The sequence below is a fragment of the Ambystoma mexicanum genome, chromosome 3p (assembly GCF_040938575.1).
Source record: "Ambystoma mexicanum isolate Mex_15411 chromosome 3p, UKY_AmexF1_1, whole genome shotgun sequence".
Lineage (NCBI taxonomy): Eukaryota > Metazoa > Chordata > Amphibia > Caudata > Ambystomatidae > Ambystoma > Ambystoma mexicanum.
The window spans coordinates 682,994,651-683,022,299 of NC_090925.1; the positions used below are offsets into that span (position 1 = coordinate 682,994,651).

The 27,649-nt window shown below is 47.8% G+C and overlaps 1 protein-coding gene across 2 annotated transcripts in view; it reads left to right on the top strand.

Moving 5' to 3' along the window:
• The window catches only part of TSPAN17 (tetraspanin 17), a 141,714-nt gene that overhangs the window by 77,352 nt on the left and 36,713 nt on the right, over positions 1 to 27,649 (top strand). For both annotated transcript variants that reach the window (XM_069651479.1, XM_069651480.1), the window contains exons 4-5: positions 3,669 to 3,815; positions 7,126 to 7,296. In XM_069651479.1, coding sequence (XP_069507580.1) covers positions 3,669 to 3,815; positions 7,126 to 7,296 — 318 coding nt within the window. The remainder of the gene's footprint in view (positions 1 to 3,668; positions 3,816 to 7,125; positions 7,297 to 27,649) is intronic.

The window sequence follows — 27,649 nt, forward strand, 5'->3', positions numbered from 1 at the left end:
CGAAACGCACTAGAATGAGAGAGCACAGGAGGCATACAGATCATTGACTGTGATAGCACTGGTACGAGGTGGCCCCAAGGAAGCGTGAGGATTAAGTCAGTAACAAAGAAGATGGACTTGTCCAATCTGCATAGGAGGATAAATACAATGTATACAAAGGAACAAAGGACTATTAGATGTGTCAAGCACGGCCGCTGAGCTGGATGCAGCCGTAAGAAGCATAGCGTGGCAAACACATCGGTATCCAGCGATATCCAGTCCTGTTGAGGAAAGCAGCCGGTGTCTGAATTCTCCAGTGTGGGAGATTCAATCACGGGCCGGCGACTGGAGAGAAGCAGAGAGCGGCAAGATGACGCCAAAGAAGTTCTATGCCCACCGAGTGGAGGCGGACAGAATCCTAAAGCCAGGAAGATACTGCAAAGCCACCAGTGCAGAGGAGAGAAGCCCACAGAACCAGAGAAGTGTGCCCCAGTCCAAGGAAGTCCTGAGAATGTACCAGGGCCTTCGCAAGAGGTAAGGGGACGTACACAAAAACTGTACACAAGAACTGGAGATGACCCAGGGGTTGATACAGAGGCTAAGGTGGCTTTTCATCAGCCCAATAGTAGCAAAGACGTTAATGGGCATAAAGAGAGAAGGATCTGGGATCCTGAAGAGAATAACCTGGGACTCGGAGGATATTTTCCTTGTCACAGTGGAGAAACAAAACCCACTAATACCCTCAGAAGGGCATGGGATCCGGAAGAGAATACCCTTGAAATAAGAGGATATCTTCCTCATCACAGTGGAGAGACAACACCCACTGACATCCACAGAAGGGTGTTGGACCCCACCAAAGAGAAGGCAAGCATCAGAGGAAATATTCCTTGGCACAGTGGTAATGAGGAGACTAGTGGCCACCAGAGAAGGGTCTGGGATCCCAACAGTGAGAAAGGGAGCATCAGAGGAAATCTTCCTTTGCGTAGTGGTAATGAGGAAACAATTGGCCACGAGAGAAGGCTCTGGGACCCCAACCATGAGAAAGAACTGTGCTAAGCAATACCAGTAGAAGGGTATTGTCATTCCCCCTGGCCTTGTGGTGAACTGTACCAAGTAATACCCGAAAAAGGGAGGTATTCTCTTGGGCGGTGAGTTGTACTGGAGACACCAGGGAAAGCGAGTCATTCCTCTGGTTTTATTGAAGACTGGATAGATCTACACCAGAAATGTGAAATTGCATAAAGACTGGGAAAAAACTATAAGCCAGGCGAAGGGAGTCATTCCCCCCAGGCATTTCTATTGTGACAGAACATTATTTTGGCTGTCGTAAGAGAGCATTCTTTTGGACACTGTTCAAGAAGCAGGAGAAGGGAGCCATTCTCCTGAAGAAGGAACGTTTCTGTTAGTTTATTCTTTTGTTGCAGTGTGAGGGTTAGAGTAGGATTTTGATACACAACGGTGGAACTTTAATTTGACGGACATTCTGACAGACCATTTAGTATTAGTTTCAAGGCAGGGAAACCACTCTTACGGATAGGGACAGTTAGGTTTTCACTACGATAAAATAAGTCAATAAACAAAAGCATGCCGTCGGCTTCCTTCTTCAACACCCTTACAGTGATTCTTGCCTTCTCCACACCAGACGGAAGACTCCTGCTGCCTGCAAGATGGTGGCTTTTCCTGCTATTCACATAGTACCTCTCTGAACAAGTCTGCCCACAATGCTTTGTTTGGAGCATTTACAGGGAGTTCTGTTGCAGCCTTAGCAAGGTTTAAATTGGTGAAAATCCAGTGGACTGCACCGTTGGCAAGAAAAACAGTCTTTGGAAACTGTAGAATCTGTTACATAATACCTGACGGCAAGCAATTCCATAAGATACCCAAAATCCTAGAATTTTTCAAGAGGGCTGGGCAATGTCTGGTCCCGAAATGTTTGATCCAGGATATGAACCTAATAGAATATGATTTTCTGCAACCATTCTGTTGAAATTATTTCCCATGACTTTATGAAATAAATACTGCTACTAATGGAAGGTTTGAAAATTTGAACGGATTATTATGTGAATTCAGCATTATTGTATTGTGCAGTAATAGCAGACATTTGCATAAACCAAATGATGCCTGCGGGCTACCGGCGCCATTACAAGCAGACACATAACAAAGGCTATTGGTCTAGTTAACAATATCACTTATCTCGGCAGACCGGCATGTTCAGCTTCTTCGCCTTAGATGCTGTTTGGAGTCTATGGTCGCACAACTATGCCAGGAATGGAGATATGGTTAGGTTTTCTCAGTAAGCCAGTCACATCGCTCTCAGGGACTCTGCCCGGAGTGTGGATTCGACCTGCATGGCATGGGTGGTTCTCCACTTCTGTGTTTTGCAGCTAGTCCAAAGGCAGATGCCACTTCCCATTTAGAGACCCCTCTGCTCTTCTTGGAGCCATTAAACAACTCTTGGTCTCCGCTCTTTTTGCTAGAAAGTAACATTTGGAAGGCATTGCAGTCCATTTAGAGAGACCCCTAAGATGGACTAGTTTGGTCCCTTGGGAAGAACTGCATGGAAAGTCAGGGTGAGCCACCATGAACTGGACAAGGACCTTGCACCTGCTCCCAAAAGGAGGGTGCCTGAATCCATGGGAACATGAGCTCCTGTGCTAGTGTGTCTTTGCTCCTTGGTAGTTGTCTAGGGAATCATTGCCCTTGCCCCAGGAATCCTACCCACTTCCTGGGACCCAAGCGGCTGTTCTGTAGAGTCTTTGCTCCTGGTAAGCCTATTCAATTGTCTAGGGAATCCCTACTCTTATCCCAGGAATCCCGCTCTCTTTAGGGAGTCTGTGCTGCTGCTCTAGAGTCTTTGCTCATAGGGTAGCCATTGTATTGCACAGATTGTAGCCTTGTACCAGGGGATCTCTTCTGATGGCAATTTTATAGCACTTGGAAGGGTTGTGCAATTGACCAGGGTGCTGCTCTTAGTCGAGTCTATGAGGGGGACCAAGGTATGGATTCTAGGCGACTGTAGAATGTGTTCCACTACATGCAACTGAAATGACACTTTACACAACACTTCTGCCAAAAGAATGGAGCTACCTTTCACAACAAAAATTAAAACTGTAGTTGCACACATAATTGACTATCCTCTTACACCTCTCCAGTTTATTTCCCTAGTGTACCCCTCTCCACCCATACACATTCCAATTGGACATGGGTGGCTAGCAGGGACTCGGCCAATCCCTCATAGCCTTTAATGGTCATTATGCACACATGCAAACCAGCACCTCCTAACTTTCCCATACTTCTGACCCTCCGAAGGCTTTCAGCCTACAGTGTGTTCGGACCATACCCATGGTGAAAGGCGCTATACAAATGATTAAATGAAATAGAGAGCTGGTGCTGTTGTCTAGGGAATCACTGTCCTTATCCTAGGAATTGTGCTCTCCTCCTGGAGTCTGTGCGCCTGGGGGCATTATGGTATTGTCCTGGGAATTGCTGCTCATATCGGGGATTTCCTGCTCACCTCAAAGTGTCTTTGATCTTGGTGGGCCTATGCTATTGTCTAGGGAAGCACTGCCCTTATTCCAGGAATCCTGCTCTCCTCAGGGAGTTGTTGCTTCATCATTGGAGAGACTGGCTAATGTTAAGGAAATCTGTACGCCTGTCTTTGTAAACACAAGTTCTCTTTCTTTCCACAGGGTGTCCTGTCCAACATCTCTTCCATCACGGACCTGGGGGGCTTTGACCCTGTTTGGCTCTTCATGGTAGTGGGAGCCGTGATGTTCATCTTGGGCTTTGCTGGCTGCATCGGTGCTCTTCGCGAGAATACCCTTCTGCTGAAGTTTGTAAGTAGTGGGCGCTCCTTAACTACTGTTATATTATGTTAAGCAGATTTCTAAAGCGCACAATCACCTTAAGGTATCTTGGCACTAAGAGGGAAGGGTCCGCAGCCAAGACCAGAGCAAAACTCATCCTAAAATAAAAATGTTTTAACAGCTTTTCATAAGGCCAAATAGATATTTTCTTAATGGCCAGTGGGAGCTCATTCCATAGCTCAGCAGCTGCAATGGAGAAAGCTTGTCCTCCAATCCATACCCGTTGGCAGGTAGGTACCACCAGCAGGTCAGCAGAAGCAGAGCGCAGCCTGCGACTGGGCTGGTAGCGGGTAAACTTAGCTTGAAGAAATTCCGCAGCCTGGTAATGGAGGGCACGATGGACGATACACAGTGCCTTACAGTTGATACTGTTTGACACTGACTTTTCAACACAAATCACAAACTGGATTATCACCTTTCTTTAAGCCGGGTCTGTAGCTCAGTGGGCTAATGCATACCCTTCATGGATGTATGTTTGACCCCATGATCACAACTCGAACCCTGGCTGGTCACTCAGCCCTTCACCCTTACGAGTTCTGTAAACTGAGTAGATTTGAGTAACACTGAACATCTGTTATCAGCACTAAGATGCCCCATTGGGGTGAACTTGTGCTCTGTGCATACACTTGTCATGTTATGTTTATAATAATAGTTTTTATTGTATTTCTACTCCTAGTTCAGAGGTCAGAGGCTCCTAGTTCAAAGGCCAGAGTGGAACCAGTGATTTGCTGTTAACACTGTCAACTTTGTACCATGCATGATAGATTGACCTTTTCTGCATCTGTCTGCTGTGGACTAATTGATCTTGTGGCAACCAACAGGTCTAATCACTCTCATTGGGCATTTGTCAAACGTTCATTGCTCTAGGAACACTTATTTGTGTCAGTCAAGAACAAACCAACAAAATGTTTGAACCCAAGAGTTAGAAACCAACACTAGGATCAAACCCAACATCATGCTTGGAGGCAAAAGTAGAATTGCAACTAAAACATGCCCAAACCTGGCTACATTTGAAGTTATCACTAAATTATGTTGGAAACCATCCATATGGCTGAAGTCACATGCATACTCCAATCTAGCCTTATCTTAAAAGGCAAAAGTATGTTTGACACCACTTGTATGTTAGAAACAAACTATTTGAGAGAGTCATGGTGAGTGGTTTACTTAAAAAATATTTTCTGGGAGCCTCACAATTACCCAAGTGATGTGCCGGTGTGGCTAGGCTTAGGGAGTGCATTCCCCTGTCTGGTTCAAGAGTCAAATGCTTTCAGATAGAGGGGACTACTGCACCCCAAAGAAACCCCCAGTATCTGGAGCCCAATCTACTTAATGGATCTCCCAATTGCTGCATTCTGGGCAAGTGTGGGACGTTGTCTGGGATCCAGACTGTCCAATTCATTACCGCGAGAAGATTGAACTTCAGGACGGATTGTCGTATGTGACCGACCTTACCTGCAGTTCATGGCAGCCCTATTTCTGTGACCATACAGTGCAGGCCCTTTCTGCAGGTGCACCGTGTGCCATTTTGAAATGGCTAGTCGCACCTCGCATGCAAGGAAGCCAATACAGTGTTCCATTCACTGGGTCCACGAGAAGGGAAGTTCCAGAATATTTTACTGCAAACATCTGCGTGTGAAAGACCTTCAAGAAAAAGCCTTACTGGGTCAGAATGTGAAGGTAAAAAAATGGTTGCGAGCAACTGTGGCCCCAGAGAAGGACAGGCCATATCGCCAGACAGCTGCACTTAAAGCTCCTGCCCAAATGTATTATCCTCCAGGAAATTGGCACTTTAAAAGCAAATCATACCAGTAAGTCCAAGCTCTGCCATGTTCCAGCTAGGCCTCGCTCACACGGGTCCCCTGTTCTGCTAAGCTATGAAGAGGCTTGTCATGTGGCAGGCAGGCTCTCCAGGGACCAAAGAATTTAATGGGCTACTGTGAAAAACATGTTTAGAAGTATGATATTTCGTTCCTGATTGACCAGTGACATACTTATGGCCATACTTGGGATTTGTACACCTAATTCAGTCTTAATAAGTGTCTAGTCTTAACATTATGTAATTATGTTATGATTTCCTTGGACTGGATCTCAAGTTATTTATATCTCGCTCTATTTGAATTGTTTACACCACACCTTCAGTCCCACAACGCTGCCTGCAAATCACAACCCTTGATCTTGACACATACACTACTAATGGAACTAGGGGTATCTGGGGAGACATTTCCTGTATACCTGTGGTCTTGCCGTGGAAGAGAAGGACTTGGGTTAAAGTAATTTAGCCTTTCCTCCTCTCGCCCCGAGTACCAGGCTGGTGAGTTCATAAGATTGGTGCTTCTTTGATGTTGCTTTTACAAGACTTGCTGTATTAGTATCATTACAAGAACCCTGAAGACCACAGGCTAGAACTACTTTGCTTCTCTGCCTGAGAAAGAGTGGAATTTAAAGGCCCCAAAGTCAACCGTCGTGGCAGGGCAGTGTGTATTGTGCAAGGTCAGGTGCACCGTACCTGGGTTCTAGTTGCGGTCAGATCTGGCGGAGCCCCCTGTAAAGCTTCTTGTTTCGCTTCCATCCCAGCACACCATGCGAAGAAGGTTCTTCTGGTACTTCAAGTGTCTTCCCCCTTCTTGCTCCTTGATTTGTTCAGTTAAATGTCACCAGTGACTTATGCTGTACTAGCTGTAATCTGCCCTCCCTTGCTCTATTCACTCCCCATGCCCCTTCTGCCTTCTCACACGTTTGCCTCTTGCTCCGCCCTCTCCTTAGTCTGTGCTCTTTTTCAGTGCTTTTAACTATTTCTACTCCCCCTACCCTCTCTTCAATCTCATCTCAATTTCACCTCCCTCACCTTTCTTCTATTTCCTCATTTCACATTGGATACTTCCTTGTCTACCTTCTTTGTTTACTTTCTTTTCTTCATCATCCGTCTTTGTCATCCTACACTGCTGTCAGTGTCCTTTGCCTTCCCTGACCTCATCCCCATGTCTTTTTTTGTCATATTTTTATTTTTCAATGTCCTCTGCTTCCATCTAATGTATCTTTACTAAACTGCCCTCTTATCTCTTCCCCTTCACCACTCCTGCCCTCTTTTTGATTCCTCTCCCTTTTTTCTTCCCACTCTCCTCATCTTGTCACCATCTTTTTGTTTCACTCTCTCCCCGCTTTCTATCCTTCAACTCACCTTTTCGCTTAGTTTTCACTTTCCTTATGCTCTCCCCTCTTTCCATACACTTTTTTTGCCACACAACCTCACTCCCCCTTCTCTCACACACCCTCTCCGCAGTTCTCTGTGTTCTTGGGACTCATCTTCTTCCTGGAGCTCACTGCCGGGATCCTGGCCTTCGTCTTCAAGGACTGGATCAAGGAGCAGCTGAACCTCTTCATCAATAACAACGTGAAGGCCTACCGGGATGATATCGACCTGCAGAACCTAATTGACTTTGCACAGGAATATGTGAGTACCTGAAGAGGTGTTGGCTACCTCTGTGTGTGTGTGTGTGTGGGATATGTGTATATATATTTCTGAGTATTCCACATGAAGGTTTTGAAGTTTGAAAAGGGACTTCTATATGGCGTGACTGAAATACTATCTCTAGTGTAATGTGCCCTGTACCAATGATCCCTCGTGTGTTGAGGTCCCTCAGATAATTATTTTACGCCATTGTGGCAAGTTATTTTGCGGAGTCCGTAGCTTGAGCTACTTTAAGAGTGAAACTAATCCATATCTCTTATGTCATTTGCGTTCAATGCACTAATTCGACGTCTGTTTCCCCGGAATATCTCAACGGCTGATCCTGGCTTCCGAAACAGACGTTCTGTTTTGGACGACGGGCATCAGCCTAACCAGTAGGGAGAGTGGGGGGGGACTGATTCTTCTTTGTTAAAGATTGCATGCCACCATTTAGCACCCCTACTACCATTGTCCTGCGGCCTCTTTGTCCGCGTTCCACTATAAAGCGCACCCCCTTTAAGTTCTGTCCCAAGTGTAACAGAAAATTCCCCATGGTCGACAAATGCAGAGTTTGCAACCACTACCTTCCACGTGATCACCTTGAATCCCATTGTGTGGTGTGCAAGCTCTTTAGGTCCAAGACCCTAAAGAATCGCTCGGTGACATACACCTTGTCGGCAGAGTCGGAAGCAGCTGCTAGGAATTTTTACTCGGATCACGAAGGCCGAGGCATCCAAGACTCAGATTCAGAGCTCGAGGGCACTACTTTGACGCAATCTACTTCCCGCACACCTGGCCCCACCTCGAAAGGCAGTCACAGCGCGCTGCTATGAGGAAGGTCTTTCGGGACGCCGGTGTGTACACTCAAACACTTCCTCCCAAAAACAGATACCCCCAAGCCGTCCCCAACGGGCCCGTCGATGGAGGGCTGCACGGCGTAGGTTGGCGCCTCCTGGCCCACCGAACTAGCGCCAAACACACCCGCTGTAATCATGCAGACACTCTGGTGAAGGGCGCGCATGAACACTGCTCGACGGCTGAGTCGGAGACTCTGAAACAGCCGGTGAAGAAGCACAAATCACATTCTCACCCAGAAAAACGCCACAAGGAGCATTCTGCTCAGGGTAAACAGGCCTCTCAGGTCTCTGGACACTATGAGGACAAATCTTCATCTCTGTCTTCCACCCTCAACAAGAAGTGCCCTCGGGAGAGCCCCAAGGACACCCCTGGAGCTGATTGCCCAGTAGCAGCACCTCCTGTGGCCCCAAAGGTCACTGCGTAGCTGCCAAGATCCATCCTGTCTGCTACCTCCTGGATCCAATCAAAGTTTGAAGACACCATGGGTAAAATGTCATTCTTCGTGGACTTCATGAATAAGCTGCCCACTCCCTCAGGGCATGCTGAGCATCCTCCTATACCTCCCCCATTGTCGGCAACACCCTCTCTCCCTGCCCCAGCCCTGCCAGCTGGGGAGCCTTTACAAGGATCTCTTTATGGGGACATGCAGTCCACCCAAGCTCACCAGGATATGTGGGTGGATATTCGGTCAATATGTTTATTCGGATCAATGTATCCATCAAACACATAAAAACACAAATACAATGCAAATTACAAATAACCATTTATCTCAATTATAAAACAAGTGTCCATGCTCCAAATTCACATCAGATTCATTGCATCATAAAAACAATTATAAAATACAATACATATCCAACAATTAGATCACATGCTATGCATAGGCCGACATCTAGTGGAAGCTGCAGAGTATTACAGATGCTGTTTTCGAAACTCGAAAAGGGACGTGAACAGGGCGTCCCAGTAATACTATCCCTAGTGTGATGTACACTGTACCCATGGTCCTTCACACGTCGAGGTCCCTCAGATTGATTTTTTTACACCATCATTGTCGGACGCTAAAACGCAGAGTTCCTTTTCGGGTAACGTCATTGATTAACAACGTAATTAGAGATGGTTACTCTTTCTGTCCTTTATATCACTGTTCTTCGACAACAGTTTCAAGGACAATCATCGTCGGATGCAGAACTTTCCTTGATGACACTCCTTCGACCGTGGAAGGCCACTCTGGGCCTTGGCCCAGACATATATACATCTCTCTCTCAGATTGAGTGCAATAAAACCCTTGAAAAGATGTGGGAAGTGATGAGGACCATCGTAACTCTGCTCCCCCATAGATGTCGCCCCTGATGTCCTTTTCTATGTCATTGTGAATACCTTCTGTCCTATCATGGATGTGCTTATGGGCTTTGCATCCGGAGGGACGGTGAGTTAAGATCATCACTTGTCACATCTGCTGAATTTCAGCGGCTTTGTTGGGTTAAATTTGATCACCTCAACTCTCTTAACTAATGTTTTTCACAGTATTTGAAGGGTTTTGTTATACTATAATTTCTCCGGGGCCCATTGGCAAGGCCGTGGCCATGCTATTTGTTACACCAATAATGTATTCAAAAAGACCTATTACCCCCTGCCTAGTAGATGTGATCTCTTTAGGTGTCAAATATTTTTTTTTCCTATTCCTGCTATAATTTCCCCTAAATTTCCGATCCCTGCAGTAGCATAGCGTTGTGCTGATTACTGCGATAATTGAAAGAATTGGAAAAAATGTAAAGATCTTCCCTAGTCCTCAGAGGACTCACCATGTGCTCATCTAGTTTTTTCTTGGTTAATCTTCTCCCGTTATGCCCTATCACTCTTTGGTTCATAAATGTTTATTTTCTGATCGCATCTTGCGAGGTTGCCAATCGTAATCACGTGAGATTCCCCCGGTATTTTCCCCGATAAGCTGAAAATTCTCTACTAGTAACTGGCTCCCCTGATCACCCCCAACTCCACAACTTCACATGGTGTCCTCTTTCCCCTTCCCACCTCTAGCCTGATGTGATTGCATCCCTTTTCCTCCCCCAAATTGCATTTTGCGCACATTTGATTTTCAACTTCCCCGATATTATCGTGGGAACCGCTCGCATCGAGCACAATAAATGGCAGTGCTCTCAGGATTTTCATTTCGGAAAAGCCACTCAGCCTCTCTGCTGCAAAGCACCATGGGAGATGTATAAACGTTATTTGGGAGCAGGGGGCACCCCATTCTCCCCTGAATATTTTAAGAACTACTGGACAGATTTACCCCAAATCAGCAAAGAAATGCTTTGTGCCCAAGTTGTTTCTTATTTGGTACAAATCCGTTCATTTGTTTTCATGTTACGGGTATTCAAAAGATGCACTTTTTCTCTATTGGAAAATGAAGGGAACTAGCCCAAAAACAGCTTTTTTTGGTTTTCTTAATAACTTGTTTATCTTTTAACAAACATTTCCTAAAATGTGGGTGGCCCTGCCAATCGTTTCTTTGGGGAACATTTCATGCAAATCCATCCAGCAAGTCAAACTTAGCAATAGAATTTTGGAAAGTCTACGTAGACTGGCTTTACCTTAAGTTTAGGGCAGCCTCGATGTAAGATGCTCAGGTAGTCTTGATTTTTAAGGTTACATCCTTTGCCTTCTAGCAATTGTTACAGTGCTTTACTTATCCTGGGAGGCATGCAGTAAAGTACCAGGATGCAAATTGAAAACAATTCTCTGTAGATGCCACTTGTCCTTAGGCAAAGAAGGAGGGCAAATTCATGGGGGTGGCGAAGAGTATGGGCTAGCTTGATGCCCAGAGTGCAAACAATAAAAAAGCGTATTTATGGAGAGTACAAAACTCCAATAGAATTCTTCCAGTCGATTATAGGGGAAAGGCTTGACCTTCAACCTAGAAAGGTGCTTGATCTTTCAGCGATACCTGCACGGCGTCATTAAAATCTTCGTTGACTCATTTCCTACAATTAAAATAATGGCGTTGCAACATCCCCTACTCCCTCAGTGCTCTTCCTTCTTGCTTGTATTTTAAAAGCTCTCTGACTGGAACTACACTGTAACATATTGTTCGAGGTGGGACTACCTCTCTGAGGTATTGGATCACAAATGCTGAAGGAGACTTTCCTATAGGAGAAGTCACAGCAGAATTGCTGAAGGCAAGGGTGTCTTTTAGAATGGCTCACTGGCATGCTGAAGGCAGGACTTCCTGTATGACTCATTGTAGCAAAAACCCTGAATGCAAGACTTCCTGCATGAGGTATCGGAGCAGAATCACTGCAAGAGGGGCCCTTCTTTGAGTTATCATAGTAAGGCCCCCAAAGGTGGAAATTCCTGCAATGCACGAGCTACAAGGACAAAATCTGGAATAGCTAAGAAGTGATGCACCCAGGATAGCCCTTTTCAGGAGGAGAGGAAATCGCTGATGGGCCCATAGGTCAGCGCTCACCCTCTAGACCTGTAAAACAAGATAGCTGCACCATGTGAGGACAGGGGGTGCAGGATTCACTTACTCCAACATGACTCAATAATGGCAAAGGGAAGTCTGTTTAATGACAAGTACATCAAACAGAGAAACAAATGGGAATCGGCAGCATTGCAATCACCTGTCTCGCTCCGACTTCCGCGAACTTCAGTTGAACAGCAACTTTTATGCATAAAACACGTCATCATTTGACGTCTAATTCTACAAAACTCGTCATGCAATATAATTGGTTAGGAAAGGTAACTTAAGTGTAGGTGCTATATCTGTATATGGTAACCGAGCCTGCGCATTTATCGGGTGGGCGTCTACGTCCAACCCTTTACATTTACCCTTGATGGACGTCACTACCACTACGATGTCCTATTGGTTATAATATCTATAGGACTCCAGATAACTTGTTCCATTGTGATTGGGCGGGTTACACCCCTAGACATAAATCCCCATTTTAATTAGCAGCATGCAGAGTGGACACCCAGGTGCCTGGTGTCCCAAGTTTCACCCTGCCTCCCTTCCATCAATCTGTATTTTAGGGCTATGTGTCAACTAGTTGGCTGTGTATGGCCTCGGAACTGTAGCCTCTTATCAGGAAAAGTTATGGCATCCTCGTGTTCTGGATGACATCAGGCGATGGTACCTCTTCACGCCTGGCTGGTCACGTGTCTATTCACCATGGATCTGCTTCAGTTTCCAGCTTTTATTGTATTTAATTCTGCTTCGGCCCAGCCACCTGCCTGGGCCTCTCTTCTCTTGACCTTCACGGGCGAGCTGGTATGCTCCGAAGTTTGATTCTTGCGAGTTGACGCTCTCCTCCCTTTCTCTGGGTGACCTCGATTTCCCAGGCATGAGCCGCTCTCTGTTGAGTTTCGATTCCGCTCTTCCTCTCTGTTCTGGCTGGGTTGTGAAACTGGGCCCGTTAGGCCTCTGGCAGCCTGCACACATTTCTGCTTTACAAAATGGAGTCGCACTTGTATAATGTACTTCTTGAGGTAGATATATATTTGGCGCATACCGCTTTCCATTATTCTACTAAGCATAGCAAGCAGTATCGTTTTCTTTAGCTTCTTACGTTCCAAGCCTATTTACACGTGTTTCCTTACGTTTCAACATCGTCTCTCTCCTGTGTCCATTACACCTATTTTCATAATTGCTAGCGCTGGAGTGTTCTCTTCGATAGCCGATTTGTTAATTTGCGAGTCTGTTCAGGCACTTATGTCATTTCTACTGACCTTCCATTAAGGCTCTTAGGGTCTCTTCGTGGACCGTATGTAGGTACTCTTCAATTCGTATCAGTGGCTGGTATGGCTGTCTGATAGGGTACCGTGCTGCCCAGGGTTGTCTGGTAATGGGCGCTTCAACAGGTACGGATCTTCTAATGTACACTGGGCAGAGTCCCAGTGCGGCTCTCTGTTGGTTCATTTGCTGTTCATACGTCACGTACCTTGGCGAGTGCCTTCCTGGTAGCTCGAAATGAGGTGCCTGGTTGCAGGCCATGTCTGGGACATCCTTTACAGCCCGTAACAGACATTTGGAAAATAAAGTATCTCTTTCCAGAGGCCTAAAAGAGCAAACCTCATGCGAGTTGGGGTAAATGTATAGTAATATACAGTTATTTGTTTTTCCTTCAGTTAAATACTGGAATTATTCGCCTTTTTGCATTGGTTCAATTTGCAGCACATTGGAATATTCCAATCTTTTTTGCTTTGTGCACGAATTCGATATCATGGCCTGCAAGAAAGTCTAGGCAGCTCGTGAACGGGTCCAGCATCTAAGGTCAGGGAAAGTCTGGGCTTTCTTTTCAAGTAGCCCCACAACACTGATGACTTTATCCTTATGATAAGACGATGCCATTTTCGGTATCCCAAAAATAAATGACAAACCTTGTGATGAAAACAAATGGCATGATTTGTTTAGTGTTATTAGACTGGTTAAATAAGTAGTGTGGTCTATGTACTGAGTTTGTCCATAACGTAACATTGGACATGCCCTTTCTGCCCTCCACCCGCTCACAGGGTTGGACTGGGACTTAAATCCAGTCCAGGCATCAATGAAATATTGGCCCACAATCACACATTACAATTCATTACTTTTCAGAACAAACTGTGTGCTGTTGGTCAAATTCATTGCAAATAATGCTTTTGAAAGCATATTTGCTTGGTAACATTGGTTAAAACGAGTGTAGTAACTTATGAAACTAGCTCTCTGTGGTCACATAAGTGGCCCAATCTGGCCAAAAAAACAGCCCCATTCTTGCCAAAAAAACTGGCCCATATTAGAATCATGAGCTGGTCCTTTGGGTATTGCCCTATTGCCCTGTAGGCCAGTCCGAGTCTGCCCTCTCTGTGTCTATGATGTGGTGTTTTTGTGGGCAGTGTTATCTGGGCCCTGTTTGTGATCAATGCTTTCCCTTTTCACCTCTTTACAGTGTGTACTTTCTGTAAATATTAAACGGAACTTGGATACTGGCAGCTCTTTTGCAATCGTTTGACGAGAATCCTCCTCTACTTACTGTCCTTTGCAGGTGGATTCACCTGATATTTTAGCACCCTTTGCATCTGTTGTCGGACCAGCCTTTCACTGGTGGACCAGAGATATCCTGGCAGTCCGATCACTCTGAAAGGCCACTAGGACGCGGGTTGGGTCCCTCGCGTGAAAAGCGAGACCTGACATGGGACAGACTCACCTGGTCACTTGCGTGAAAAGCGAGACCTGACATGGGACAGACTCACCTGGTCACTTGTGTGAAAAGCGAGACCTGACATGGGACAGACTCGGCTGCTTTTCGGAGACAAGCGCCTCTGACCGATCTGTCTGAGAAAGTAACTTCCGAGGCCGAAGTTGGACAGAAATCGAGGATACACATGTTCAATCCGGGCTCCCACTGCACCTTAGCTTGGCTATTTTCAGATGATGTGCTGGCAAGAGCTCTTTGAAGTACTTTTGGTTTACGTTTGCGTGTCAGGCCAAGTGAAGACTTAATCCCACAAGAGGAGGTGGGGTCTGTATAGTATTTAAAGACCGGAACATCCAGACAAAGATCCTCTGAAAAATAAGCATATTACCAGAGTAAATTAAGTTTCGGGAATAAACGGCAAAAACAAGGCTAAATAGTCGTCACCAATATAGGGTTCAGGCTCAGGGCCCCTTGTGTAACGCTAGATACTTGGGGTGTACCAAACATTTAAAGGAGTTTAAATGTCTAATTGGATCTTTCCATGGAACTGGCAGCATGGTTTCGGCTGCAGTCATTGAGAAAGAACATAACCATTCTAAGATGGTTGCATTGGGCAGGAGCATAGGGTTACCTGCTCCCAAGGTTTCTTAGGCAGAGGCCCTCTTATTTCAGTTCGAGTAGGATGGAGCTAAACCATTCATCAGTTCCATGGCACCGGAGGAAGGGGGGGGCGTTGGTGTAGTGGCTTGTCATATTGAAGGGAGGAAATGCGTGATTGCTCGTATTGCCAGTAGGAAAGGCCTGTCCCGCTCCTCTATCCCTTTTGGGCAGCCTCTACCCTGATTCCGCTACACCACCTCTGGACTGAACACAAACTTCAAAAGCACTAGGGAACAACTGTGAGGATCATCAGTAGAGTCTAAGTCGATATCACCATGTCGACAACCATGAAGGCAAGAAACAGGAAGTGTTGTCCTCATGTGTAACATGCGATATGCACCACACAGATTCAGCTTTGGTAAAGATTACTGGGTGCAAAATATCACCAATGAATGACAAAGGATAAGGATTGTTCACCATTATACTGTATAGGTCATCATTCCTTTGGGCTGTCCCCACTTTCTCGCACTGCAGAAAGAGAGGCTTCAGTTGTCCGATACATAGACTTCTTAGCTTATGGAAATGAAAGTCAATTTGCAAAGCCAACTTAATTAACCCATGAAAGGAGGTTGGCCGAATACTTTAGGCCAACTCATTCTTGATTTCATCTTTCAATCTGCAGTGAAACTATATCTATTGTGCCTTTCCAGCTAACCAATTTCATCCGATGTCGATCTCCTAATATAGGAGACAACCTGATGCACTCCTCGGTGGACAGTTCATTCACAGGCCTGCCAAACATCTGAACAAAGGCAGCTACAAAGATCATATAATTAGCAAGAACTGGATCCTATGTCATAATAAATGGCCTATGCTATGCGAGTGAATTCTGGCAGAAATGTGTCTCACAAGTACAATTATTTTTTAAAGCTAGACCAAGTATCCGTCCAGGCAAATGTGAAAATATTTGTGATTTATTAATTCATTATGATATACAATCTTTTGCAAAACCAATATTACAACATACATACAGTGGACAAAAACATTTCATAAAAACAATCACTAAAAAAATTAATATCAAATGCATAAAATCGAGTATTGTGCAACACTACGCATCGATGGTGCAAATAAGCTTCAAAAAGTGGAAACCAGATAAATGCCATATTTTATTTAGAAAGTGTTGAATTTTATACTTTTCTATGTTATTTTACTCACCCCTATTAGTGGAAATAAAAAAAATCGAATTCTAAACTTCACAGTCGTCTACTAAAGGTTGTTCAAAGGAGCAGACCTCGCTTTTCAATGTGGAACTTTTCCTTTTTCTTAGTTTCGACAGAAAAAAACATCTAGGACTGAAATAGTGCTGATGTCAGTCTTCTTCAGGACCAGACTGTTGAATGAGAAGGTGCCTGATCTCTCTCTGCTTTTCATAGACCTTCTCGGAACATCTCTAGCAATTCTAAACACATGAAAACATATATTCAAAACATTAAATTATCTTATACCCACATTTTCCTGTTCAAACACCATTGGTCTATATTCTATAGCATGTAGAGGGCATTGACCAATTACTCCTCCCTGATTGCTTGATAAAGGACCTCCATCAACAATTCCAGTTTTTCAAAATGTACAGTGGACCGAATCCTGCAATAGCATAACCAAATTATAGGAGTTATTATCGTCTAATATTCGGTAGTGGTTCCCAAATGCTCCAATTGGGTTAGGCCTAGACAAAATCAACCTACTTGTTTCCCATGTTCACTTCATCCTGACAGGAAACAACCATTCATCCATTGGTGGAGTCTCTTCTTTCTTTTGAAAAACGTTTTCTCTCGCGTTTCAAATTAATAGTTGTGCGGACCTAAATGTATCTAAAATATAAAAACTTTTTTACAAAAAATGTTGGGCAAACGATTCTAAATGAGCTAGTAAACCGAACAGTGTCTAGAGGCTGCTGCTTGGTACAGTGGTGTATTCTGCAACACACATTTTTCCATTGAGCTCTTTTAAAACGCTCATAGCAGCTTATGATTCTAGCAACTGCTTAATGGAAATCTATATGCGTGCTCAGTTGAAATCTTCAGAATGTAGACTGAGGGCACTCGAAATAGCTAACTATTCCCTATGTTCATGCTGGCCAGGGGTGGACTGGGAACCCAAAGAGGCCATGGAAATAATGTTTAAAATGGCCCCATATTACACATTTTCCGCAAGCCCAACCCTTTTCCTTAGAGAAAATGTGGAAATAAAATAGGTTACCACACTAGAGGGGCCCAGGGTGCAGAGGCCTACCAGGAAATCTCCAGCGTTCCCTATAGGCCTGTCCACCCCTGGTGGGGGCTGCCATGAGAAACCAACTAACGTGGAAACGCTTACTGCGTTGTACGTGTGTTTCCAATATCAAGATATACTTCCGTTTCTAATGCCACCACATCTTAGAACCAGGTTTTTAGAAATGAGTGCGCAACATTAATACTGTCTTACCTCATTCAAAATATAGCTCCTCGTGGATCCAAAAACAGGCAAGAAGCATCAAGAACGCTGTTTCCACATTGTGCCGGGCTCTTAAACCCGGCGCGGCAGCACAAAAAAGGACAAGGACACACCAAGTCCGAGATATAGTATACTATAGGCTCCATTTTACAGGCCTATAATACAGGTCCATGTGCTCATAGTAACTGCCCTGCGGGGACAACTAACTTATAAACACGTTCTACAGTGCACGTGTGTATCAACATGAAATTGTCTATACGTCCTTAAATTTCTAATGCACCGCATCTGAAGAACTCATTTGCCTCCGAAATCCCACCTTAAGCCAGTCACTGGCGAATAAGTGAGGCTTGAAGGTATGCTGCAGTGCGCAGCAATGAAGTAACTCCTTGATCCTGGGTGTCTCTGCCTGCCTCTGGACTATAGCCGCTTCGAGGTGAGCATTTTCCCCTTTCAGGGCTTGGACCACTGCGGACAAGCTGTGCAGCAAAGAAGTCAGCCCTGCAATTGATCCACCATCCATTGTAGATTAGTGATGCTGTGGGGACCAGTCTCTATCGAGGCGGTCAGGCTGCTGCTTTACACCCCCTCACATGGAGAAATGTGCAACCCTTCGATGTAGCCAATACACTGCTTATGGACTCAGCATAGAAATATGCAGTGTGATCCATGTGTGAAGACCTCTGACTGGAGGCTTAAGCACCTGGCAGAAAAAAAATCTAAGGAGACAAAAACCGACCTCCATGTTTAAAAACAGTTGCAGAGACCTAGCAAAGCTCAACGGGGTGTCAGCCAGTGACGCAAAGAACAGGAAGAGTTGTGGTTAGTTTTGTTTCCTGCCAGTCACTTCTTTTCTTCTGCTCTAAGGTTTGGCACACGACTCAAAACGATAGCTTAGAACCTGAAAAATGCAAAGCAGTGTGACAGAAGTAGTCTCTGCATCCAGAATCCAAATCAAGCCACTGCAAGATTATTTGTTGTATATTCCTTTGAGATGTACATGTAGCGAGCCTTGTGCACAGGCTCAGCCTAAGGGGGCGGGCAGGCGGGCAACCGCCCAGGGCGCCCAAAGGTGCCGTTAGCCCCCCACCACGCCAGCACGGGGGAGTCTTTCAAGGGCTCCCCCGAACTGGCATAGTGGCAGAAGGTGCGCCAGGTGGGCTGTTGCCATTAAATGTGCCCCTCTGCCGCGGGTGCTTTTAATAACAAAAGGTGCCATTAGCCCCCCACTACGCCAGCATGGGGGGAGTCTTCCAAGGGCTCCCCTGAGCTGGTGTAGTGGCATAACGCATTGGTAGGCGCCTCATTGTTATAAAATGCGCCCCTGGCGGTAGAGCGCATTTAATAACAATAAGGTGCTGATGCACCCTATTCATATCATTACCTCCTCGCCAGAGCGAGGAGGTTTAAAAAAACAAAAAAAACATCCTGGCCCTGACCCCCACCCACACCCCCAACCCCCCTCCGCTCAACCCCCTGTTGACCAGGGGCGCATGGGGGAAGGGGTGGGCGCCAATTCGGCCAGGGCGATGCTGCCCCTAAGGCAGCCCTGCTTGTGCATTACACACCAGTGCCAAAGCCGGAGGTAAAAGGCAACGCAGTGAAAAATAATAAGAGCAACCGTGTACGGCGGACACAGGAAGCGAGGAAATTGAGGTCTGCATTCTTTGGGGAGTACAAAACAGGCGAGTTTTTAGCAGCGCTGGAGCTCACTTTCGAACCACCCATGTTTTGTCAACACCTGGGGTGAAAATACCAAAAACAATTTTAAAAGGGCTACACGCTTCCCTTTTCCTTTGAGAGCTGATCACATCCCTGTGCTTTATTGTATGCAGCAGCACATCATCGGATTCCGAGCGATACCTCTCCCTGTTCTTTTTCGTGCAGAGGCGTTGCTAGGGGGGGGCTAAGAGGGCTATAGCCCCTGGTCTTTTGGTTGTAGCCCCTGATAGAATCTCAGGCGCTACAATCAAAAGGCTAGCTAGCCCCCAGTCCCGACAGTTCAGACATTAGCGTAGCCCCCGTTCTTTTCCAGACCTAGCAACACCCCTGTTTTCGTGTATTTTCTTTTTTTTGGTTACGTTTCAGAGACCGTGTTTTTGTTTATTTTTTCCCGATACTGTACTGTCCATTATTTCCCGTTACCAAGCGACACTGGGCAGGCCGCATTGTCTTCTGCCTCATTGCCCTGGGGCTGCGGGGGTATTTTCGGGCCTGTCATCCCGTTTCTATCTATTTCTGAGCCTGTGCAGCCTAGACCTGCCTGTTGCCTAGGCAACTGTGGGTCAAGATGGCTGCTTATGAAAGCCAGAACTGCGTTGAAAGGAGCGGCAGCGCCCTCGTGAGGAGAGCGCTGGGATCAATGCTCAAACTGCGAGCACAGTGGAGCCCCCACCCACTCGCTCTTTATCCTCTGCCGACCCTTTTAGGATTACGATTGGTATTTCCCATCGCTCTCGCTTCTTCCTTTGTTCTGTTTTTGTACGGCGCATGCCTACAGAGCACCACATTGTAGCCTCCACAATTGTCAGGGGCAGAGTTTACGTGAATCTCGCTGTCGCCGAGCAGATCGTCTAGTTCAGGACTGCATCATTGAAAATGCCCCCCAGCCACCCACCCTTCTGGGATCCAGCCACCCTTCTGTAGCATCGGAGAACATACAAATGTTTTATTGGCATGGTTATATGCAGTGCCTTAAGTGGCACTACAAAATGAGCCGGGGCTCATCAAGGGGGCGTGGCCTAACGGCGGGGTCCCGCTGGCCAGTTAGGCCACGCCCCCCTGACGAGCCTCGGCTCAATGGCCTACTAGCACCCCTGCCAGGCAGCCTTTTGTAGAGATCAGCACCCTCTCCCCGTTGGGGAGAGGGTGCTGATCTCTACATTTATTTTCTACAGGCTTACCTGGCAGGGGATAGCGCCTCGCCTATTCAGCCTTAATGGTGGCGCTGCCCCATGCCAGCTGGGGAGGGGCATTGTCACCATTAAGGCTGAAAGGGTGAGGTCGCTGGAAGCAGAGGCCTTTTCCTAAAGAATGAAACTCCCGCGAATCTGCGGGAGCTTCAGTATTTAGAAAGCAAGGCCTCTGCTTCCACCGGCCTCACGTTGTCTCCATAATGGTGACGCCGGCCCACGGGTATCCCTTGCTTAAAGGGACGCCTCGTAGGTGCGGCGCCACCATTATGGCGGAAAGGCATTTTTTTCTGAAGCCTGAAGCTCTCGCACACGAGCGAGAGTTTCAGGCTGTAGAAAAAAATGCCTTTTCGTGTAGTGCCGGAGCTGCCAGGGGAGATTAGTGGGCCCTGGCAGGGCCCCGCCTCAAAACGAAATTTCGGAGCCTGCTAGGGCCCAGCCCCGGCGGGCCCCGGCCCACTTAAAGCCCTGGTTATATGTATCTACAGTGCACGCATTTTAGAATGCCCGATGTCCTCCACGAAATGTTCATCCAATCCTATTTTTCTTTACACTCTGATACTTATAGTGTTGTATGTTTAACGGGCAACAAAACTACTTCTCCACGAATGTAAACATTACTGAGCCTCTCCCGAACATGACATAAATGACAGTTTGACTGTTGGAGGGAGGTGCTGAAGAACGTCTATCAGGTAAACAAGCCTCTCCTTTCCAGCCAGTCACAACCTATACAGCTTTTGTTCACAGACGGTTCAGATGGCTCACTGTATTACACAATTGTCCCTGAGGTGTAGCCCTGCAGGCCACAGGTTCAAGTCCTGGCAGGGTCAACTCATTTTTCCATCCTTTTGCGGTTAATCAGTAAATGAGTACTGATACATTGAGGTGATATAACCTGAGGAGGTGGGTCGACCCTGCTGGTATCAGTTCTCCACCCAACTTAACTTGTGTGGTCCGGCGCTGACCCGTATTTCGGAAGTCTGTTTTTCATGTTGATGACAGTTTCATGCTCAACAAGGAAACGCGCTTGGAAAACAGAGCGTGGTGTCGGGCAGCAAGGTAATAACCCCTGCATTTGTCCATTTACACCCATTGCCAATTAGCCATCCTTAGCTCATTCCTTCGCTGCACTTTGTTTTCTTACAAGCAATGAATTGGCATGAGACAGTAGTTTCAAATGGCAAACTTGGCTGCAGTTTTATTTCCACAACAAAAGAATCATTTTACACGTTACGTGAACTCCAGTCTGCAAGTGTGGCGCTTGCTCTGTGTCCAACCTCACCTGCTTCCCCCTATACCTTTGTATAGTTTCCATAGTAGGCCCAACTCTCCCAACCCTTTGTGTCTGAGCCTATCCAGCCCATGCAGGTGTCCGTGGGTGCGGAGAGTGCCGTTTTCTTTTGGGGGGTGGGGGAAGCTGAGCATTTGTTACCACCACCAGACGCCCCTGCCGTTAGGCTCCCAAGAGGCACTGGTCCAGAAGAGCAAAGACGCATTTCGGTTTCCTTCTGGCTCATCCAGAACACCGCCAAGCCACTAGGTGGGTTACCGGCCACCATGGCTCCCCCTCTTTCCTGTTTCCTTGCACAGCTCCAACAATTTAGTACATGTGTTCCAGTAGAAGAGTTCCATCCCCATTGCTGACAGATGCACGGCATCCTTTAAAAAATATATTCCGGGGTTTTTAAGTTGATCAGGACATGTCTGACTTGTTGGAAGCCTCTGCCCTTGCAGAACTTTGCCATGGCACCATTCAGTTTCTTCCTCCATTTTTCGACCGCTGAGTGTTTCTTGGCCCCCCTCCATTCTGCCCTGGGAATCACCTCTGACCACACGATCTCTGTTTCACCCAGATGTATTGATATCTCCTGCAAAGAGAGCATTATATCCCTCAACAAGACCCCCCTCCCCAAGTTGGTCAAATCGTTCCCGCCCAAGTGGATTTCCAGCACATCTGGTTTTTGCTGCTTACCCAGCAATCTTTTCAGCAGCCCCTGTAGCTGCGCCCATTTCATCCCTGGCGCCCCATGCCACTGAATTCAGAACTCGCCGGCCTCCTGCTGCGATGTCCAGCTCGCCTTGGCCCTTGAAATAAACGAATGCCCCACTACCCAAACGATGCACTTCCTCCTCCTTTGCAATGCTGGTAATGAGAAGTAGAGGAAGCGGCATGTTAAATCATATTTTTTCCGGTCTGATATACCTTTTGAAACACCCTGAAGACCATCTCCCTAATTTCATGATGTCCTCCACCCCCAAACCCCTGGCAGCTGCGGAGGTGGCGGCCCCTATCCAGAACAAGTGCGTCCCGAACCGACCCTCTGTCAACCCCATTTTTGCAGGGCTCGCTCCATCACTTTTTTGAACTAGGAGCAGCTCAAGGCGGAGCTGTCCCTATGAAGGAGCAATAGCGCCTCTGCCACTGACAGCTGCCGTTGCTGGAGAAAGTTGGCCAATGCCGCCACCGGGCACACTCGGCTCTTTTGGATGGCCTGAAGCGTTAATGCCACCCCCTTCCCTTTTTGGTCGGTCTTCGACCTCCGCACATAACTGACCACATGAGTGCTGCTCACTTGCACATCCATTAAACATAAAAACCGTTCCCTTTGCCCTCTTTGTTCTCAGGCACCAGCTCGCTGACCCTGAGTGCCCCAAAGAATGTTACAGTAAAGGCTGCTGTAAATTACACCCTCTCTGCCTCGCTGTTACATACTGTGTTAAGGCATTTGATCAAACCATGCAGTTTTATAATATCGATGGGCCGCCTCTCGTCGGGTTTTAGTACTGCTTGCTTGGCCCAGTCTCTCATAGCTAGTGTGATGTAATGCTCCTTGGTGAGGTCCTTTTTACCCCCTAGCTTGGCATAATGTGCTATGGCTGCCAGATGATACGTCGCCCATGCTCTGGTTTTTCCCGTCTTCCAGCACCAGGCCACAGAGGCCCGTACCGCAGACTCTCCCTGACCCTCTGGTAGCACCTCTCTTTGGAATTTAGTAAAACGCTCCCAACATGCCGTGTACCTCTTTGCTGTACCTGGTGCAAGTGTTGTGTCTATCAAAGAGCTCAGATCACCCCGATCATTCTCCACCATTGTCCCTTGAACAGAGCCATCACCTTCTTTGCTTCTGGGCAGCTTTCTCAGAACTTTTCCCACTGTAAACGAGACAGAGAATCAGCGGCCGTATTTTTAATACCGGGAATGTGCCGTGCCCTGACCTCGATGTTCAATGCTAGCAGGCATTTGGTGAGTTCCCTGAGTAACTTCAGCACTCCCAAATTGCTTGATGACACCAGATTAATAATCTGCACCACTGCCAAATTGTCTGACCACAAGGAAACTTTTTTGTTCTCAAGGAGTTCCCCCCCCCCCACAACTTAAATGCTACTTCAATGGGGAACAGTTCCAACAGCGTGATGTCCTTCGTGATTCCTTTCCTATGCCACTCCACTGGCCATGCTTTGCCACACCACCTGACCCCCAGGATCGCCCCGAAGCCGTGAGACCTTGATGAATCAGTAAATAGCTTGAGCCTCTCACTGCTTGCCCAATCCCCCCTCCAGATCGCAACCCCATTTGACTCTGACAGAAATGTTTCCCACATCCGGAGATTCTCTTTTACCTCCGGTCCCAATCGGACGTATTGGGAGGCATGCTGCAGCCCTACCGTTTTTAGTTCAACACTCCTGGCAAACACTTTGCCCGACGGTATTACTCTCCCCGCAAAAGTGAGGTTACCCGCCAGTGACTGCTGCTCCCTCCGGGTTGCTTTGCTTTTCCCCATCAAGTCGTGTATCATGACCTGCAACTTCTGCACTTTGTCCTGCGGGATCCTGCATTCGCCCTTTACTGAATCCATTTCAATCCCCAAAAATGTCAGGGTGGTGGCTGGACCCACTGTTTTACATGGCGCCAGTGGGACCTCCAAGTGTCCCATCAACCTTTGAAATGCCTCCATGAGTGCCCAGCATTCTTACCAATGAAGAGAAAATCATTAAGATAATGCAATATTCCACCAGCCTTCATTTTTTCCTTCACAGTGAATTCCAGGAAGGTACTGAATGCTTCAAAATAGGCGCATGAAATGGCGCAGCCCATTGACAGACATTTGTCATAAAAATATTTCTTGCCCACCTTGAACCCCAGCAAATTATGGCTGTCCTTGTGGATAGGCAGTAATCTAAAAGCTGACTCCGTCTGATTTCCCCAGCAGGGCCCCCCTCCCTGCTGCTTTTACAATTTGTACAGCATCTTCCAAAGAGGCGTACTGTACCCTACACAGCTCCTCTGGTATACCGTCATTCACTGATTGCCCCTCTGGGAAGGAGAGGTGGTGGATCAGGCGGAACTGGCCCTCTTCCTTTTTGGGCACCAACCCTAGTGATGACACCACCAAATTGTCCATGGGAGGGGAAGAGAGAAGGGGCCTGCCACCCTACGTAGCCTCAATTCTTTCCTCACTTTCAGTTCCAGCACCTCCGGACTCTCCAGGCTGACCGCAAGTTGGCCGCCTCTTTCACCCCTTGGCCTCCTGCCCCTGGGATCTGAAAACCCCACCTGAAACCTTGCCACAACAACTTAGCATCAACCTTGTTATGATATGTATTAAGAAAAGGAGTCATGGCAAGGAGGTTAACTGGCGTGGGTAAGTTCCCTTTAATCACAATCTTGTCATTCACAGGTTTGTTAACATTGTCTCTCCTTGTTGGTACCTCAATCTCTCTTTGCTTTCTCTTTGGGTTTACTGCTGTTTTTATGCTTAGCCTCACCTGAGTTGGAGCTGCGAGACCCTGAGCTCCCTCACCTTGGGTGTCTGAATCTGCATGCTTTGCCATAGGAACACTCCCCTTCTGCAAATCTCCAGAAATATTCACGCTCCCCCTGGTGGGTTGCTGCCCGATACACCCAGGAGGAGGGCCCACGAAAGGACCCCTACCTCGCTGCGCATAACCCCCTCTGCCTCTCCAGGCCTGGGACTTCTCCCCTTGCTGTTTGTCCTCGGGCTCCCTGGCGGGCATCATCTTGTCAATGTACCCCCCCCCCGACATCAACCTCGTCCCTAGACATTGCCGGCCCCACCAGCATCTTCAGTCTGAAACCCCGATCATAATCCAGCCACCATTCACCCCCATATTTCAGGTGTAGGCCATGAAAATACTGCTCATAAGCTATCATTGCCAGGGCCTCCTGTGGGTATTTTTCTAACATCACCGACATGTACATTCTAAAAGCTTTGAGCCAGTTGTGAATGGTGTGTTCCACCTTAGCACTCTCCCTGTCCCTTTTCTCTTTTTCTGACAGTTCTTTCAATCCTCCTCCTAATGGTACAATCCCCAGCAAATCAAAGATGTCCACAAACTCCTTTCTCCACAATCTCTCCTTGTTGGCCCATGGAATCTGCCACACCAGAGCATTAACAGCCGCCCTCACCGGTGCGAACCCGGGCATTGGCCTCCCATATTGGGTTACTTGCCCCCAGACTCCCCCTGCCCTGGAGTTGCTTGGACCTGTTGATGAAGGCTGTGCCTGGTTCTCCCCTCCCACCTTGAGAGCCCCGGGCCCCTGCTCCCACCAACTTTGGCCCGCCTGGGCCCCTGCTGGGGAATTGGTGCTGGCTGCTGGGCCTCCCCACTGATATGGAGAGCCCCGGGCCCTTGTCCCCACCATGCTTGAGTATTCCGCGTCCCCGCTGGAGCAGCCACCTGAGACAGCTGATTGACCCCCCCCCCCCAGCTGGGCCTGTGCTAGGCAAACCGACTGACAAAAATCCCCCTGGTGGAATCCCGCCCCTTCGAGGCAGTTGACCTATCCCCCTACTCCCGGGGACCAGGCCTGAAACATTCCTCCCATAGGCCCCCCCAGAGCCCTGAGTCATCCTTTGTTGGAATAATGCCACATTACTACTACCCACAACATCAACATACTGGCATTAGTAGATACATTTGGCACTTGCCCATTTTTCCCCCCATGCCTGCATGCATTCCATGAACATACCTTTGACCATCTCAAGGGATGTGGTTCCTCCCACAGCTACATCCACCGGTCTGGTTGCAGGAGTGCTGGGTGGGCCCCCACGGTTCCCTGGAGCCTCAGCAGGTGTAGGGGCCAGTAAGGCTGCATCCTCCTGCTCCCTCCCTTTTCCTCGTGGTTTCTTGTTGGCACCGGCCTGCTCCTTGCTCACCTTGGCCTTCGCCGTCATTGTCCTCTTTCTTTTCTTTTCCTGGACCTCTTCCTCTTCATCCTCTTCCACACCATGTATTTCCACCTCCACCAGCGTCCCCTCGCTGGCGCTGTCCTGAAACATGAGTGGCGAGCTGTCCACCACCTGACTAGGCCCAGGCAACTCCTGTCCAGATTGATCCACCATTGTTGATATCCAGTCTGGCCCAGGTGTCGCTGCAGCTAACTTGGCCATCTCCAAGAAGGCTTCCAATTCCATTGTTTAGTTGCTTGTTGCTGAGCAAGATGCACAAATTGCTCAAATAGATGCTCCTGTCGTTGCACCTCTTGCTGGCTGTCCTCAGCTCTCTTTCTGCTCCTTTGCCGTTTAAAAGCCCCTTTGCCGGAGGCTAGCTGTTCCCCAGACACTCCTGCGGTGTGCTGTGCTGGGGGGGGGGTGCCTTTCTCACATGGCCGATCCGCTGCTGCACCCTGTTGCTCAGATTTGGGCGCCTGCCCGCTTGTTGCAGGCCAGCTTCCGGCTCTTTCACCCAAGCAGCCCGGTGTGCTCTGTGTACCCGGATGTGCAGCGCGGCGCAGCTCCTTGATTCCGGGCGCCTGCCCGGTCGCTGCTCTGCAGTTGGCCCTGCTCCTTTTCACCCAGGCGGCCCGCCTGCAGATGCCCGCTGGCGGCCCCTTTCCTCACCCTTCGGGCGGTCCGGACCGGCTCTCCTAGGTGAGGGCTGTGGCTTTCCCAAACCCTTGCAGCTCCTTACCTGCCGGCGCTCCAGTCCTCCGCTTTACGCTCTCGGCTTCTGGGTGGCCTCTCCCTTCCGGCCCCGTGACCCGACGGGCAGCTGCTCACCGATGACGCTTCCTGATCTATGGCGTTGCAGCTCCCTCGTTGTCGCCGCTCTCCTGGCACCCAGCTGTGCTGCTTCCTGGACCGCCGGGCCACTTACTGATGCTGCGCTCTGCTCGCGCCGATCCCAGCTGGCGTCCCTGGTCGTCTGGCTCCACCAGGCTTGGCGATCCTCCTCACGGCGCTCGCTCCAGGTAAGGATTCCGGCAGGCAGAAACAAACAAACTCCTTTCCTCACGGCAGCGCACAAACGAAATCCTTCCTCACGGCAGGTATGCAGGGTCCTACTGCAGGTGCTGGATGCTCC